Genomic DNA, 18782 nt, shown 5'->3' with positions numbered 1-18782 from the left:
AATTTAAAGTAACCAGTTCTCACCTAAGTGAAACAAACTGCTCAAAATTTTCCAGTTTCTGTGACGACTTAGGGCCAAAAACGTATCTACTAACATGTCTTCTCCTTTGTCAGGCCTCTGGGAAGCACTGAATACAGAAATGTGAGATCACCTGGTTCTAAGTAACAGCAGACACTGACTACTGATTTGCTTCTAGCACATTTACCTTTCCCTAAAAGCCACTGGCACATCTGCATTCCCAGGGGAGGCTCTGAAAAACACTTGCAAGAAATTCGCATGTCACTTTCAGGATACTCTTTATTTGGTGTCATCCTTCTACAACACATTTCCACAGTAATTGAGAGGGGGAGCAAGAAATAGGTTGATGTGTCTCATTACAGAACTCTTTTTCCATCACGTATCTATGTTTATTTACATCAAAAGCTGATTCAGAAAGAATCCAGAAAGTTCTACAAATGTCTAGAGCCTGGAAAAGAAAACACATTCTTCTGAGAAATGTTTATTTCACCTCCACATCCCAGTTCTACTCGTCTTGCTCATCAGAGCACCATGTAGAATGCGTGAACTTCTACATTTGGCTACAGCAAATACTTTCAAGCATCCCTGCCCACGTACTTTTACGAGAAAGTCTGACAAAGCTCAGCAGCATGTTCCCCAGGAAGTTTGTCTGAGGCCTCAGGCCGGTGGATGAGTGGACCCCATGGCTGTTAGGGCTCCAGGGGAGGAAGGCAATTGTCTCTGGCAATCCCCACTGCAAACTCCCCCATCCTTGACCTTAACCTGCCTGTCTGACCCTGGCCTTCTGTTGAGGAGAGCCTGAACCCCACGACAATTTACAGCTTCAACTCGTGATGGAAAACAAGGTTAGCTTATTTAAGTCAAGTAATACTCCCAACTGTTTCCCGTGATGTCACGGACATCTCTATGCTAAGCCCTGGGGAGAAGGACACAACTCCCCTCGGTGACCTTGGCCCAGAGTAAACTGTCCCCTCATCTCTCCCCTGCCTCAGCTGGCGGCGGAGGCAATTCTGTGGTTTCACTGACCTTTGGCTATCTGCTCACTGTTCTGTGTTCCCTTCTGAAGCTCTTTGTTTCAGCTAAAAGGGTGTCCTGGATTATACAAATCCAGGCTATGACTAATATCTTTTGGGAGGCCCCGTGGGAATGAGAGGGGAACTACATGAAGCAGTCTTTAAGACTTTTTAGGATTTAAAGTCCAGGAGAATATCCAGCTTCACTTGCACATGTTCCATGGAAACCCCAACAACAACATTAATATCAGGATCTGTTACTCGATGCTTACATGCTGCGAACGAGGACGAACTTCAATCTATTATAGGAGCAAAGATTACATTCTCTCCTATTGACTGCTATTTCCACCCTGAAGTGGCCCTTTGATATTGTTTTGGAGGGGGCCAATTACAGAAACAAATTCTCCATCATTCGTTAGCATGATCTGACTTAAACTTTTTTAACCCAGAGAACACATCAGTATATTTTCTTACAGCAACTAGAAGTTTCACAGACACCGCCTGTAGCGAGGTTTTTATCCAAAATGAACATTTTTATTAGGGCTAAGAAATGACAGATTCTGATTGGGAGTTCTATATCAAATCTGAAAGAAGGAGTGGGGGGCCATAAGGTTAAAAGAGTGTTCAGAGGGGTACGGCGAGAGAGAGTAAAGAAGACAGGAAAGACAATGGCAGGGACACAATGATGGCATCCAATACAGCAGACAATATTCCCCTCCCAAAGACCAATTCCCCTTCCTTATTAAGAGAATCTAAATTTCGTTCAGAGAGTAATACACCTAGCTGAAAATCTTCCTTCCCAGATTCATAGACAGCTAGGGGTACCATGTGACAGAATTCTAGCCAGTGGACACAAGCATCTCTGGGAAAGCTCTGCTGTCCTGATGTGGATACCGTTCCTTGTCACCTGCCTCTTCCTCCCTTTTTGCTTAGAAGGCAGACATGATACCCAGCCGTTCAGAAACCATCTTGTGACTATGAGGCAATAAGCCAAAGGACAAAGGGTAAGGAAGGTTGGAAAAAACACCAGAAGAGTGTGGGTCCTTGATGACGTCAGAGAGACAGTTCTGAGTGCCCGCCCCCAGCTTTCTTATTCACCTCTTCACTGTTGGGTTTTCTATTATTTGAAGCCAAATGCACACCTGATACAGCAATACCCAATGATGAGATTGAAAACGATGAGGATGACGCAGTGGAAAGGGAAGAACAAAGACTAAAGGGAAGGGCAAGTGGGCTGAATCTTGCTCACACAGATCATACGGCAGACCTGAAAAATACAGCTGAATTCCTTCCTGCAGAAAAGCCAGAAGTCCTGACTAAAAGAATAAATGTATCATTAAGTTCAACACAAAGATGCCCAAAGCTCAAATTGGCTGTCTACAATTTAACTCTGTCCTTCTGTGCTTTGATTGCTAGTATGAAAGTGCATGCTCATACATTAAAGCTGGACGTTTTGCACCCTATAGAGAAGAGAATGGAAGAGATTTAGAGTCAATTTTGTATTTCTCTTGCAATCCATTTGGAGGAGTTCCCACTGAGAACTCGTACGCCTCACCCTCCCAGCAGCCGTATTTAATAAGATCTGAGAGGAAAAATAAGTAGTAACACTGGGTAGCCTGCTTTGACTCTTGCATATGCTATTTGGAAATTAAAGCACATTTACAGCAAGCTGGAGGCATATAGGATATGGCCCATGGAGAGTGCTGTTCTGATCCATATTTAAAGATGCACAAGCAACAGCAATAAATAAATGAAGCAAACACAATGGCAATGCAAATCAATGATCGGATGTGTATACCCTCAAAATAAGGATGAATGTCTTCGTATGGGAGGAAATACAGTGAAGCACTAAACGCTCCAGCAGTTCGTCGTGCAGTCCCACGATGCTAGTCTTTGCATAGAGAAATGATTTCTTCATACTCATCATAGCAGGTGACCCTGATGTTGGCTCAGAGACTGATGACTAAGCAAAATAACAGGCTGAGAACAGGAGCAAGAAATGGGATGGTCATGAGTGAAACCACTGGCATACTTGCAGCTTTCACTATGTTCAAATTTAATTTCTTTTTCTTTTCCAACAAAGTAAGTGCAAATATCTTTAGTCTGATTCAGTAACATAGCAGCAAAACTTCAGGAACCAATAAATAAGGACGCTAACATGCCAACACCCTTTGCCTTTGGGACTCAAAGCTTCATAAGCATCAGCCTCAAGCAGAAGGGGCAAACATTTCTTGACTCAGCACGTGTGTTCCATGTCCTTGTACAAACCACATGGTTTACATCCACCCTCATGCCCCCATAGCAGTTAGTAAACTCATTAGGAAACACAGCTTGAAACTCATAAGGGGTTAAAGCTATAAAATACCTACTCATTGATGTATTAAAAAAAAAAGTTTCATTCTTCTTCCCTTCCTTTCAAACAAAGCTTTTGTTTCCACTGCCTACAGCGCATGATCGCATGATCGTTCATTAGGATAATAACATATCATTTGTTTCTTTCTTTTAAAATGACACAGTTGTTGTGTTTTCCTCAAAATAATTGCCACCTTGTTTCTAATTAAACATGATGGATTCAGGGTCCTGGTTTGCCATCTGGGCCATATGTCTCAGAACATCCTTTTTCGTGATGATCCCAAGAAGTCTCCTGGAGAAGAAACAGAAGAGAGAAAGGAGGTCAACCATGCAATGCCGACCTGTGCCTGTCCCTAAAGCCCAGTGCCTTTTCCATCTGAACACACAGAGACAACATTTCCCAGCCTCCCTTGCGGCTGGGTGGGGCAACTGAGTGAGCTCTGGCTGGTGGGGTGTGGGTGGAGGTGACCGATGCCCCTCCCAGGTCACCCACACATTTCCTTACACTCTCTCATCTGCCCACTAGAGGCAGAGGAGCCAGTGATGGATTCTGAAATCACAGAGGATTGACGTAGAGGCCACCAGATTCAAAGACCTAAGTCCTTGAGTGACTGTGTGGTGCAGAGCCCACACCTGCTGCTACACACACTGGATGTGACACAGGAGAAAAAAAATCCACCTTCATTGTGTTAGGCCACTGAGACTGCAAGCTTGTTTATTATGGCAGTAAACCTACGATGACTGATACACTCTCCTAAATCTCAAGACTATAATCAATTAAAAAAGGGCTTATGAAAGCCGTTGTTAACACTTGACCACACCAGGGAAATTCCAAGTATAAGGTATTTTAAGTATAAGATAACAATTGATTCTATCTTAAATCTACCTTACTGGAAGGGTAAAGTTTGACATTCATCTCTGACCATATATGTAAATTACCTCTTCTTCCAAAATTCCATTGCTTTCAACTTACGAAAACAACCCACTTATCAAGGTCCCTTATATAGGGCCACCTAGACTGTACATTGTATAACTCCAGGGAGCACTGTTCACAAACACTACAATGTAAATAGTGCCCCCTGGATTATGCAGTACTCACGTGCACAAGCAAAATGGGGAAAAAAGGTAGAAAGCAGGATAGAATTAGAAAGTCAACATGCAACCCTCAATGTAATAATTAGTTTAGTCAATAATTATCAATGCATTCCAAAAACATTGTGTAAATGGTTGCTGGAAAACAGAAAATTCACACAGTCTCAAAGTATCCCTTCACAGATTACAAAGAAAAATGTCCCTTTATAGTGGAGGACTCTGGCCATCACCACCTCATCCAAGTGATGGAGCGTATCACCAACAAAGTCAGAAAAGCTGACGTGATGACATCATCTATGTTGGAATGTTGCCAAAAACTACTTACACCAAATCAAACCATAAGGAAGCAATCAAACAAATTCAGAATGTGAGACTACTGGTCTGGACTCTTCAAAAGAACTCTATGTCATAAATAACAAACAAAAAAGGCAAGGAACTGTTCTAGACCAAAGACTAAAGAGGCAAAACAACCAAACTCAATTTGTGAACCTTGAAGGAATTCTGGATTGAAATTTGATATGAACTGGATATTGAATGATATATTGAGTTATTGTTAATTTTGTGTAATTACAGTTTAGGGGTTATGTCAAAGAAAGTCCTTACTCTTATAAGATGTATGCTTCTTTCATAATTGCCAAAACCTGTAAGTAACCAAGATGCCCTTCAGTAGGCGAAGGGATAAATAAACTGTGGTACATCCAGACAATGCAATATTATTAAGCACTAAAGAAATGAGCCATCAAGCCAGGAAAAGACATGGAGGAACCTTAAATGCATATTACTATGTAAAAGAAGCCAACCTGAGAAGGCTATATACTGTGTGATGCCAACTCTATGACATTCTGGAAAGGCAAACCTATGGAGACAATAGAAAGATGAGTGGTTGCCAGGGGTTAGAGGGGAGGGAGGGATGAACAGGCGGAGCCCAGAGGATTCTTAGGGCCGTGAAACTATTCTTAGGATACTGTAATGGTGGACACATGTCATTCTCTATTTGTCAAAACCCATAGAATGTATAACACCAAGGGTAGCCCCTAATGTAAACTATGGACCTTAGTTAATAATGATGTACTGAGACTGGTTCATCAATGGCAACAAATATAACACACAAAAGCAAGATGTTAACAACAAGGGAAACTGAGGGGACAAGAGAGGGTAGACGGGAACACTCTGCACTTTCTGCTTAATTTTTCCATAAAGCTAAAATTGCTCTAAAAAATAAAGTCCATTACTTAAAGAAAACAAAATCCTTGAGGGGGAAAAGCGGTTGCCTGAAGGAAGAGGGGTGGTGGTGCGGAAGGAGAAAGCCAGGAGCTGCTTTTTCTTCTAGCTGTTTGCAGCTACCTGACTTTAACCACGTTCATATATTGCTTTAAATACATTTCTACAATTTATCAAAATGCAGTAAAATGAAGATGCCCCATAAAACACAATGCTATTATATGAAATTTGCCAAACTGAGCCCGAGTCCTGACTTAGTCAGTTCGGGCTGCCATAACAAAGCCCCACAGACTGGGTGGTTATCAACAGAAATGTACGTTCTCAGAGTTCTGGAGCCTGGACGACCAAGATCAAGGTGCTGGCAGGTTTGGCTTCTCCAGAGGCCGCTCTCCTTGGCTGCAGACAGGCCACCTTTTTGCTGTGTTCTCACAGGGCCTTTTTCTCCGTGCAAGCATCCCTGGTGTCTCTTCCTCTTCTTATAAGGACACCAGTCCTATCAGATTAGGGCCCCATCCTTAGGACCTCATTTAACCTTAATTACCTCCTTAAAGAACCCATCATCAACTACAGCCACTTTGGAGGTTAGGCTTCAACATATGAATTTGTAGGGGACACAATTCAGTCCATAACAGACCTTCAACTCCCCTTAAAATCAGACAGGAACGGTTGTAAGGTGAGCAGCTTATACCTATAATACGCCACTAAGAAAGCTGCGCTTATGAGAGGAACGGGAGCCGGTGTGAGCAGTTCGGGCCACAAAGCTGTGTTTGTACACACTAGCAAGGGGCTCCACTGCTGGCAATTGCCAACTAGCGGGCAGTCTCCCAGCTTAAACCGCTCTTCTGTCCTCTTTGCCATTTATTGTCCACCTGAAAGCCTGGATCAGGACATTCCCCTCTAGAATATCTGGGTGACACCACTTAAATTGCATTATGCCCATATTCCTTAGTAGACAAGCTCCTTGGCTTTTCTGCTTTTTTTTTTTTTAACACTTTTTGAGCCTTCTCCAGTTCTCAGATAGATGCTCAGTAACATGTTGATTAAGCCAATGTTGCTTTGAAAAAAATAAGACTTGTTAGGGTTTGCAGAGTGATGAGAACTCTAGTATAACACACACATACACCCCCCTACGCACCCCTCCCATATCTCCAAGGCTGGTTTTTGTTTCCTTATCTTCACCCTGGAGACAGTGTCAAAAGATCAGGCCCTTGCCTAAAGCAGTCTCGACAAGCTCCTCTGAAAGCCCTGCAACTATAATGTCTGAAAGTCAAGCTGGTTACAAGGGTTCTGGGGAAATAGGAATTCAGGAGCTGCCTTGAGTTTGGGCATAAATTGTGCCTTGCCTGCGACAATAATCATTGCAAAAGAAGAAAGCTGAACATCCACCCAGGAGGAGGCAACATCAAATCCAGCAGGGTACCTTAGTGGCGTGAAATGGCCTCTGTGATTTAAATCAAGTGTTTGAACTTCCAGCCCCTTGGGGTAGCAGTTCAAGTGCATCTGGTGAATGAGAAACGGCTGATCTAAGACCATGAACATAACTCAGGTTAGAGCAACTGGGCTCTTCTGAGAAGGCCACCCTATCCAAGGCCCCATGCCCACCTAGCAGGGCTTGGTGAAAGCTGACGCCATCTCCCCTGCTCGCTTTTCCTTTCTAGAGCCTCCTAGGGAAAAACCCACCCAAATTCGCTTTTAGCCACTGGAGGCTTCCTCGACTCAGGCATCATGGGGACAATGACTTCTCTGGTTCCTGATCTGGTTTCATGACTACCTTGGACCCCAGGCCCTGAGAAATCCTGCAGATGATGCGGGTCAACAGGACGAGCTGGGGCTCTCAGCTGCAAGCAGAGAAGGCACATGGCGACGGAATACATCAAAAACACGAGCTGGCTTGAGACGTGCCTGCCCTGGCTGAAAGCCCGAGGAGATGAAAGGCCCTCAAACCGGGATCCCTTGCCAGCACTAACGTATCAGCATCTGTGTTTGTTTAAAATATGTAGAGCGAGAGAGAGAGTGCGATTTTGTTTTCTCGCAGAACATTCGGAGCCAATTTCAGCACCCAGATCTTCATAGGAAAACCTCATGGGGCTCCGTGAGGTGTAAGCGGGCGTTAAGGGCAGAATTTCCTGCCAGAACTGGAAATTCCAATGATAACTGACATTGGATTATTGTTTTAAAGGAAAAGAGAAACTGCTATACACTTGAGACGACATGGTGATCACAGTGGTATTTATGTCGAGCACTGGAAATTCAAGCACATAAACGGGCTTCAGCGTTTTACAAAGCGGAGTCCCCCGACCAGCAGCAGCACCTGGGAGCTGGTTAGAAATACACATCCTCGGGCCCTCCCAGACCCGAGGGCTCAGTAACTGTGGTAGGGCCCCACACTCTGGGCCCCACGCTCTGGGCGTAACCTGGAAGTTTAAGCCTCTGGGGGATTTTGATGCACACTCAAGTTTGAGAACCACCGAGTTCCTTTAAAAATCACCAGCAGAAATGCTCTCTAGCCTCAAACATTTATTCCTTATTCAGTGCCCGCCCATGTGCAAGACACCTACCTCCCTAGCTGCAGTGAGAGCTGAGGACACCTGTCCTGTCGGCTAGTTCTCTGAGTCAATATGTGAATTCAACCCCTTGCAAGAGCCCTGGACCACTGTTACTAGGACAGTAGGGAGAAAGCTGAATGATTAAGGACTGCTCATTTGGCTGTTCATGGGCACCCCGTCCAGGGTCACTCAGTGGCAGCACTCGTGATATTTGGGGCCGGATGATTCTTTGTTACAATGGGGGCCGTCCTGTGCATTTCAGGGTGTTGAACAGCATCCCTGGTCTCTTCCCACTAGACGCCAGTAGCATCCCTTCCCTCCAGGTGTGATACCCAAAATCTCTGGGAGGCAAAACCACCCTGGGTTGAGAACTGCTGGGCTAATATGGAGAGTGTTGGCTCTGGAAATGTAAACTATGTTAGAGAGTTAGGCCTCTGAATTCTCTAAAGGCCTAAACCATATTTAGGGTACAAATGTCTCCATAAGCCATACCCTACCTCCCACCCCCACCTATAAAGGAATAAACTGGGCAGACAGCCTAGGTTCTGGCCTACCCTGACAGCCAATCTCTCCCTCCACCCAAGCTTGTGAGGCCATGGAATTTGGGGGGTGGCTCTGAAACCCAAGAATGGCCCTCAGGGCACTGCACCTCTCACACCATCATGAACCTTTGATCTTTGCAGCGCTGGTTTCCTGCTTGGCAATAACACAAAGCAAAAGTAATATTGCCGTGGCAGAGACAATGTCATGGGGCCACCAAATCTCTCAACTCTCTGACAATGTTTGCTTTGAAAACGTGAAGTTGTTTCAGAGTGACATACTAGGAAACAATCTGAGCATAATGTGAACTTCATATTTGCTTACGGGTGCTTTCAGCCAGGACAAACTCCAGGTGAACGCAGAAAGCTGCCCCTGGCTGACCCAGGAGCGTAGGGGTACACAAAATGCTCGCAAGCCACAGCCCTCATGACACCCACTTCCACAAGCCAACTTCGGGGCGTTTACAAGGTGAAGTGCCATATTTATTGTCAAATTGATGTATTTCTTAATCATTTAATGTAAAAATGGTACAACTGTGTTTATTAGATTCCCATTTCTTCTTTGTAATGTGTCACTGAAGAAGTTTTTGAGTGTTGTGTGCCTAACCCTATTTTTCTCCTAAACCCTGTGATTTTCATTACTCCTTTTTGCATAGCGCCATGATTTTGAGGAACCCATATGTCACGTTATAGCAGAATAGGCTCCACCCTCTCCCTGGTGGGTGGCAGAAAAGCAGCCCCAAGCCCTTCTCCTTTGGCTCCTCCCCTTTTTGACTCCACCTTCAGCCTCAGGCTACATGGCAGGCAGCCCCACCTGGAAGCATCTCCACCTTCCCAGGCTGCACTGGCCACCCCTGGGCTAAGTTCCCAAAGTTCCCTGTCATTTCCTCCTCAATGTGCTGGCCACAACTTCTGACATCCCTTACCAAGTACTGGTCCACCCCAGCTGACCACAAGTCCCTTGAGGACTGAGACTGTGGCTCACTCATCTTGTTCTCCCAGAGTCTGGCCACAGCACACATCTGTCAACACTTATCCGGCCACTTACCCACTCCGTGTCACCAGGCACTGCCGGAGCCCCAGTTTCCGGAAGATGTCTACCACCGTCTCCATGGGGGTGTGGTCCGTGACCGTGAAAGGGCTGAGGTTTAGGACACGCCGCAGCTTCAGGGGGTGTGGGCTGTTGGCCGGTAGCTCAGGGGGCTCCTCCGTGAAGTACATGATGGAATTGCTCACGATGCCTTCCTGCCTCTGTCTGGCGTTCTCTAGAATGGGCGAGCAGGAACAATAAGCCACACAAAAATCACTTGCTTAGCAACTCCCACCACCCCATAGCCACAGGAACACACGTCTTCCCTCTGCCCGCATCCTAGAATCCCACAGAAAAGGGGTTCAGAGGGCAAACTCCACACTCCTAATGATGGGCTTCAGCCAAACATCTGTGAAACCGGCCTCTCTCTCAAGCTAATGCTGGGCAAGAGTCCCCTCCCTGTGATCCGATCATTCATTGCCACAGTCTGGAAAGGTGAGCCTAACCAGGATGGCTCCTTTGGGGGAACACACTGCTTTCCTCTGGACTGCAGGGCACCCAGAGGCCCAGGGCCCTCCGCCCTTGCTTTCCGAACACTCCCTCACCTCTTCATGGGCTGACATTTGACGTGACAAGAAACCTCACTTAGCTGCCCAATGACCTTAATACACTGGGGTTTTTACAAACTAACTTATAACTGGCCCAATTGGCATTATGGGTCCTGAAAGAAACAAGAAACCAACAGGACCATCCTAGGCTCACAGCCCAGAAATGAAGCTCAATACCAAATAGAACCCTTGGGACCAAAGAAATAACGGAGAAAAGCCATATCCCCCCCGCCCCCAACTTAGCTCTCCTCTCTTAAAAATGGGCCATTCTGTAGATTTCTCAAAGAAAGATAGTAAAATTGTTATGGCAACAATTAGCCTATTTCTATCTGTAGGCAAGGCCATGTGAAAGAAAGCTGAAGCAAAGGAGACTAACAGGAACTCATTAGAAATACAGCTTTCTGCAGGACTAGAGACCCAGGCTATTTTAAGCCACACATGAAATAAATCCATCGCTCTCAAGATATTTCTCCAAGGCGATTTTCCTTCTGTTGGAATTTTAATCTTTCTTTTGGTTCATGGGAAAAGGTTAGGAAAAATGTACAGTGAAGCTGCCTTAAAACGGATCCTGGTTTCTATAATACGTTTCTTGCCTTCTCAAAGACTACTATTCACCTATATTGTTCTTTGAAAAGTAAAATTCTAACTGCCTGCTCGGAGGCCATTTACCGCAATCGAGTACTCTAATGGAAAACCGATGCACTCGGGGTCGGGCTGAGTTTGAAAAAGGGTCTCTGTTTAAAAGAGGAGCAGAGGACCTGCTGGGCAAATGCCTGCACGCTATGTGGGTCAGGTTAAACCCAGTCACATCAAAAGGGATATGATTCAACCACAAATACCAGCTGACAATGATGTACAACGTGTTTTCAAACATGGACGCTACACGATACACACGGCACACTTCTCTCCTAAAGCAAGATGGTTCCATCCTGAAGCACAAGGTGGGGAGGTAACAGTCAACACATACTTATATGCTCATTTTCATAGACCGACATTCTCCAGCAGTGTCACGTAACAGGAATCCCATCTATTTTGACAATCAGGTGGAACATCAGGATTGGATCAAGCCACAAACCTCAATCAAGAACTGATCACATGGATTTGCTGAACCCCTCATAAAACCAAATACAACTTAGGAAACTGTCAATCGACTTGTTGAAATAAATAACAAGATTATACTTCCTCTGCATCTACTGATCGGGTTAGAAGCCCTGCTTCTAACAGCAGCTGGTTCAGTGAATTCTTGCTCACCAGTGCATTCCCAGGACCTGGACAGTGCCTACTATACAGTAGACACAAAGCAGATATTTGCCACACACATGCGTGACTCAATCAATCAACAAGTGAATGAATGAGTGACCAGGCCTACTGAATGTCAGTGTACTTGGTTGTGCCTGCCATGTGGAACAGAGCCCATTTCACATAGGAGGCATTAGGAAGGGGAACCCGTGAATTATTCACTGCTCAACAAGAGCTGAAAGCATCAGCTGGGTTCCGAGCTAGAGATCCAAGAGGTGCTCCTTGCTACTCTAAGAGTGGCAAGTGCCGCCCTCTCCAAAAGGGCTCTGCTAGGCCACTTTGGAACGCTACTATAAAGACTTATCTTAAAGCTTTGAACTTTGGGGTGGAGGTGCTGTGTACAGCCCAAAAGGTAGAGAATGGAAGAAGAACCAGCAAGAAAGCTCTTTGCATCTCTCTATTAGGGTGAACCATCTACTCCCAGTTTGGACAAGAAATCTTCATCAGTCACCAAAATGCCTGCAGTAAACTACAGCATGTAAGTAGCGACTGGCTACTGTCATGCCTGTACGCCCAGCTCCTAAGAGAACCAGCACATGGTGAATGTGCAAGAAATATCTGTGCATGAACGGATAACCTAGTCCTCCCCCAGGGGATGATCCAGTGCTGCGAGAGCACAGACTCCCGGAGCACAGGGACTCATGGGAGCCTGTGTTAGGAAAGAAACCCCCCAAAAAAGCCCAATGTTTACATGTGTAAAAGACCATAAAAGACAAAAATGAAATGCACCAAATACTAACCATGGCCTTCAATGGTATTGAGAATGTGGGTGCCTTCTTTATCTTCTCTTTTGCTTCTGATTTTCCCAATATTCTATGAGTACTACTTTTACTTTAAAAAACAAAATAAACTTCATTTTTAAATGCTTAGATCAAGTAGTTAAACTGTTTTTAAAACTGTCTTTATTTTACTTTATTTTTACTGATTTTTTTTTTTGAGGAAGATTAACCCTGAGCTAACATCTGTGCCTATCTTCATTGTATGTGGGACGCCTGCTGCAGGTCTGCGCCTAGGATCCAAATTGGCGAACCCTGGGCTGCTGAAGCAGAGTGCATGAACTTAACCACTATGCCACAGGGCCAGCCCCCTAAAACTGTCTTTAATGTAGGAGGTTTGTTGTATATTCTACCAGAACTGGCATCTGTGGCCACAGCTTCTGAAAAATGATGCACATTTCTGAGTACCTGCTAATGTTATTCAAGTTGACATTCCACTTTCTAGCAGCAATATGATCATAACGCCAGGTGCAGAGAGGGTAATTAAGAGAGTGTCGGTAAAGTGAATTTCACAAACTATGATAGGCCAAGAAATTTAAAAGACTGGAAATAATCACAAATCCCATAAGCTATTACAGTGGCTTTAGAGCAGGTTTTCAACTGGGAGCAATTTTGCCCCCACCCTCAGGGGACATTTGGCAATATGTGAAGACATTTTTGGTTCTCATAACTGGGGGATGGCGTTGCTACTGGCACCTGGTAGGTAGAGACCAGGGTTGCTTCTAAACATCCTACAGGGCACAGGACAGCCCCTCCCAGCAAAGAATGATCCAGCCCCAAATGTCAACAGTGTTAAGGTTGAGAAAGCCTACTTTGGAGTAACTATGCTTTTAGAGAGGTGATACTCTACATCCTGTTCATTAAAAATGCTCCCATAAGGGGCCAGCCTGGTGGAGTAGTGGTTAAGTTCGCATGCTCTGCTTTGGCAGCCCAGGGTTTGCAGATTCAGATCCTGGGCGTAGACCTACACAATGCTCATCAAGCCATGCTGTGGTGGCATCCCACATACAAAAAATAGAGGAAGACTGACACAGACGTTAGCTCAGCAATGATCTTCCTCAAGCAAAAAGAGGAAGATTGGCAACAGAAGTTAGCTCAGGGCCAATCTTCCTCACCAAAAAAAACAAGCTTCCATAAAATGGATGTAATTAACAAGAAAGGTTAAAATGGAAAATTGGAAGCAACTATAGTGGTGGTTAGTATAGAGATGATGTGATAAAAAAAAGTAAAAGCTATTTAGAAGAAAAAGCAGATTACTTTATGACAAGTTATAGCTTACTAAGGCATGGAGAAGTCCCTCTGTATATGTTTTAATCCCCAGGAGAAAGAAGCAGATGACACCACTGTTCTCCAAGGCCTACTCCAATAATTAACAGCCCTCCCAGAAAAAAACCTCTTTATCCCTAAATAGCCTGTCCATCAGATCTGACACTTCTCCTCTTGTTCAGTCCTGGACATGGATCCTGTTCTGCAAGTAAGCATCTTCCACATGCTGGAGAATCATCATTAAATCATCCACCAGACGAAAAGAATGAGAGTTCCCTTAACTCTCGCCCATGACTCTAACTTTCCATCCCTTTAATCATCTTTGCGGCTTCCCACTGAGTCCTCTCTGAACCCGTCCTCGCTTAATTGCAGAACTCAAAACCAGAAGAGCCTGAGCCCCGCTGAGCACAGGCAGAGCCTCAATCTGCAAACAGCACCAAAGGGTAAAGTTCCATCTACCACGAATCTGAACAACGGTCCCAAACAGCCCTACACTTTCGGGGGTGATGGGGAAGAGGTCCGCATTACCTAGGGGTTGCTACGATCACTCTCTAACAATGACAACGGCTATGGTTTGGCATTCCAGGAATGCATTGAAAATAACAAAACATTTTTAGCTTCATGTGAGCAGTTGCTACAATTTTAAACATGATGTGTAAGGAAAATCCTTATTTGCCTCATTACCATTCTTTTCCTCTCCAAACTGTCTTGGATCTATCTATCTATAATCTTTGCTCCTAATTCCCCTGAAAGTTGAACTGGCATGGGATAGTTACTAGCTAGATGCTAATATCATATTTCTATATTCACAAAAAGGCATATAATTCCACAATACAGGTCATGAATTTCTCCGCCGGAATACAGGGACTCTTCCTTTTCCACAGGTCAGGAAGACAGCTTTTCTGATTGCTCAGAGCAAAACACTCCTCGCCTTTCCACAAACCATGTAAATAGCAGCTTCAATACTGTACTCATCTGATGGAAAGCATATAGGTATGATTTACACGGCGTGTTGCCTCTTCAGACATTCCAAACATAGCTTCCAGGAGAGGGCCCACTCGGCAAGCTTACATTTCTTCTCTAACCGGTTGATGACAATTACTGCTTCCCACTTGATTACAGTAATGGGTTTCAGCAAAATTAGGAAGCTGTCTCTTAGCAGGTGTGCCTGGAGCTACACAATAGGTAATGGATTCCGTGACATTTATTACTTTAGTTTTTAAATTTCAACCTTTGCTTAAAAGATTTTAGAGATTGAATACATTTTTTAAAGGCTGCTGATTATATTATTTTAAAACAAACCCAACCCTCCTTACACAGCTTTTTTAAAAATCTCATTATTTATAAGGCAATATTTATGCCTAAAGGACCTACCTGTTAAATGACAAGACCTATAATAAAGAGAAGCATCACTGAGCAGTGAAGCACAAACGTGCTATTGTGTTTAAAAACACAAAATCCGTTGCTGTTTTGGGGGAGGTAACTATGAGCAACAGGCTGAAATTAGAGGATATAGCTTATCTAAACTTATTTTGATAAAGCCTCTGATGAAGTATACTCTAAAGATATTTTAAAAGCTATTTAACATCATGAAGAGGTTTTAGAAATTCAAAGGGAGAGCCTTAGAAAAAGTCAACAAAGGCCAGGGATAAGCAGTGGGCTGTCTGGTGAAGGTGTGTGCCCAGCGGGGCCTACTGCAACTGTACCCGGGCAAGCCCCACGGGCAAACTGCATGAATACACAGGAAGACGGCACACAGAGGAAAATCGTCAAGCACACACAAGCCATGTCGTGGGCCCGAGCCCATGAGATGCTGGGATGGTGTCCAGATCGCAGGAGCAGAGTGCCGAGGCCGCTCTGCTGGTCCCTGCTCTGGCTGCATCAGAGGTCTGCTGGGACTCCACCCTGAGGGAGCCCTCTGAGGCTCACTGCGCCTCCAACGACTCACACCCAGACCCTGGCCTTGGGAATCCTTCTACCTCCCGCTCTCCTTCCAATACAGTCACCCCTAAGCTGATGGAGCCCGCAGGCTTGCTTCTCTGAGCCACCTGTCTCTGGGACACTCCTCCTGGGCATCATCCCCTCTCTCCTCTCCCAACTCAACTGCCTGCCCCTCAGCCCAGCTAATTTCAGTTAGCACAAGAAGAGAAGCATCACACGGGACTGCCTTGACATCTGCTCGTTAACCCACGCGGGCCTGGAACTGGTGGAATCAGACATAATGTCATAAAGTGAAGGGAAAGGCTTGTGCGGAGCCCAGGGAGGCAACTGAGGATAAGCACTCACAGGCTAGGACGGTAAGCCCGCCTGCCAGTCCGTCCCGGAGCCCGGCTTGACCCAGGCCAGTCCAGGCTCTCCCACCTCCTCCTCCTCAGCTTCACCCCAAACTCCCTAAAAGGCAGCAGTGGCAGCGGCTTGCCTCCTAGCGACAGTGGGGGGCCCAGGTGGCTGCTTGCAAACGTGGCAGTCATTTTCCAGCCAAGAATGCCTCTCCCAGGACACTGTTCCTCACGGTCTGACTTGGGGGCCAGCAGCATCAGCATTAATCGGGAGCTTGGGAGAAATGCAGTCTTGGGTCTCATCCCAGACCCACTGAATCAGAATCTGCATTCTAACTAGATCCTCAGGTGATCTGAATATACATCAAAGTGTGTGAGGCCCTGGCTTAACGCCCTCTGACTTTTGTACATTCTCTCTCACATCTTGGAGAATTTGGGGGGTACAAAGGCTGCCATTCATCTCTAAGTAAAATGTGAGTTTCCCTCTCTTTACTCACTTATTGCTAGAATCAGTTCCCTCCTCTGGGCAAATCCAATGAGGCGTTCGGAGTCCCTGGAGACCACCACGGGGAAGCCATTGTAGTCGGTCTCCTTGATGAGCGTCTCCACATCCTCGACGGTCATGCTGTCCTGGGTGAGCACGGACAGTGGTGGCTCTCCCCGCCGCGGCCGCATGACGTCAGTGGCCAGCGTGCGGTGGGTGAACTCGTCCTTCACGTCCAGAAATGGGTACCCGTTTAAGTGGATGTGGGCCTCATAGATGCCTTCTTTCCCAAAGGCATCAGCCACCCACTTGCTGGTCACAGCTGCCGCCATCAGGGGCACAATGTACTCTAGACCACCAGTTAATTCAAACATGATGACCACCAATGACACCGTCATCCTGGTAACTCCACCTGCAGCCAGAGAGAGGAATGAAATTCCAAAATGCAACTCCAGGCCCTCAAGAGGGCATGAATCGTGGACATTGACAAGCTGGCTATAAATGCTCTTGACCTGTTCCAAGGAGACAGTCCTACGTGCTGCCCATGCTCAGACCTCTGGAACAGGGGCAAGGCTCTCTCAAATAGAGCCGTGGTCAGGGAGCCCTAAGTCACATATGACTGGGGTGCCCTTCTCCAGTGAGGGACAACTGGGTTGTCTATTCACCCAGGACCACATGCGCTGCTTTCTGGTGAGTGGATCCTATGTGGACTATGCAGGTTTCTGACTCAGCAAGTAGGGCTGTCTTCCAGAACGCCAGAAGCTGGAAAACTGCAGAGATTCTTTGGGGCTATAGGCAGGAGAGGGACCCACCCTTGTGTCCCTTGATATTCAAAGGGAGAATCCATACCAACTCCTAATCTTCCAATGAGCTGAAACCAGGGTTTCTTGACCTCAGCACTAGGAACATTTGGGGCTGGATCGTTCTTTGTTGTAGGGCTGTTCTGTGCACTATAGGACGTTTAGCAGCATCCCTGGACCCCACCCACTAGATGCTAGTAGCACCCTCAAGGTGTGACATCCAAAATGTCTCCTCCATTGCCCAGTGTCCCTAAGAGGCAAAACCGCCCCCAGTTGAAAACCACTATTCTAGATGGTACAACTGCAACATGGTAGAGACTCCATCAGCCCGGGTCCCTGAATGACTGAGCGGAGAAAAACCCTCTGCTAATTCACATTACACACACATTACACATTCACATTACACACACACACAGAGTTGATTCTCATTATCTGCAGTGGTTATGATCTATAAAGTCGCCAAACACTGAATTAGCAAATACTGAGTCACTGCCCTAGAGCAAAGATAAGGTTAGGTTTCTGCAAGCCTCTGGTCACAACATTTTTGTCAACCATTCAACGCAAAACCTTATTTTATGTGTGTTTCTGTTTAAGTACATCGCATTTAATATATGGAATTGATTCATTCACACTGAACTCACGGCCAACAGCACTGCAACTCATGCCTAAATGGAGCTTCTCTAGCACACGGATTTTCCCTGAGGCACACCCCAGCCCTCTCGCCCTGAGGAACACTAGACAGCACTTTGGCACTACACACAGAGGCCATTTTAAACAGCAAAATCATTAACAAAAGGCACAAAAATGCAAAAACCATGGCACTGAATAGACCACACAAAGGACAGTCATGTGCAGTGTAAGAGCTGAAACAAGAAGGTGGGCCCTCACCTTGTTCAAGCTCAGCTGGTAACGCGCATGTCAGACACCTCAAATTTTCTACCACTCTGCACATGTCTGAGAATGACTGTGAAAGCACCACAAGTACTGATTTAGGGGTTACCAACAAATTTTAGCAAGCAGGCAGCTTCCCAAATATGGAATCCATAAATAACGAGGCTGGACCACACATCATGAGCGAGATAGAAGCCTCGGTGTGGTAAGCCAGTGAGCATGAGGGCTTTACTTGTTACAGCAGCACAACCTTGCCTATCCTGAGAATGCAAACACGCAAGTCCATGCCTTCCTTCTCGCCAGTCCATAAACCAGATCAGCCTTTGTGGTCAGTCTCTCACACCTTTCTTGCAACCCCTGCTCCCCCATCTGTGGCTGTACCTAGGCAGGCTGCAGCTCCCACCATTGCGTAAAGTCCTGGGGTGACACAGTCTGCTCCGGGCCTGCACCAGTTCCTGAAGATGATCCAGTCATGATGATGGTAAGCCAGCTGCTCCACGCCGATTCCCACCATCCTGCCCGCCATTGCTCCCACAGCCATGCTGGGGATGAAGAGGCCCGACGGGAT

General features: G+C 45.8%; 1 protein-coding gene across 4 annotated transcripts in view; it reads right to left on the bottom strand.

Annotated features, from left to right (window-relative positions):
• Positions 1–279: 279 nt before the first annotated feature.
• The window catches only part of CLCN4 (chloride voltage-gated channel 4), a 68100-nt gene continuing 49597 nt past the window's right edge, over positions 280–18782 (bottom strand). For all 4 annotated transcript variants that reach the window (XM_070502045.1, XM_014855393.3, XM_014855397.3 and 1 more), the window contains 4 exons: positions 18596–18782; positions 16537–16935; positions 9830–10046; positions 280–3675 (listed from right to left, as the gene is read on the bottom strand). In XM_070502045.1, coding sequence (XP_070358146.1) covers positions 3585–3675; positions 9830–10046; positions 16537–16935; positions 18596–18782 — 894 coding nt within the window. In that variant the 3' untranslated portion in view covers positions 280–3584. The remainder of the gene's footprint in view (positions 3676–9829; positions 10047–16536; positions 16936–18595) is intronic.

This window comes from Equus asinus, chromosome X, assembly GCF_041296235.1.
Source record: "Equus asinus isolate D_3611 breed Donkey chromosome X, EquAss-T2T_v2, whole genome shotgun sequence".
In the NCBI taxonomy this organism is placed as follows: domain Eukaryota; kingdom Metazoa; phylum Chordata; class Mammalia; order Perissodactyla; family Equidae; genus Equus; species Equus asinus.
Note: the sequence above shows the minus strand (reverse complement) of the source record. Positions and strands in the feature narration are given on the sequence as shown.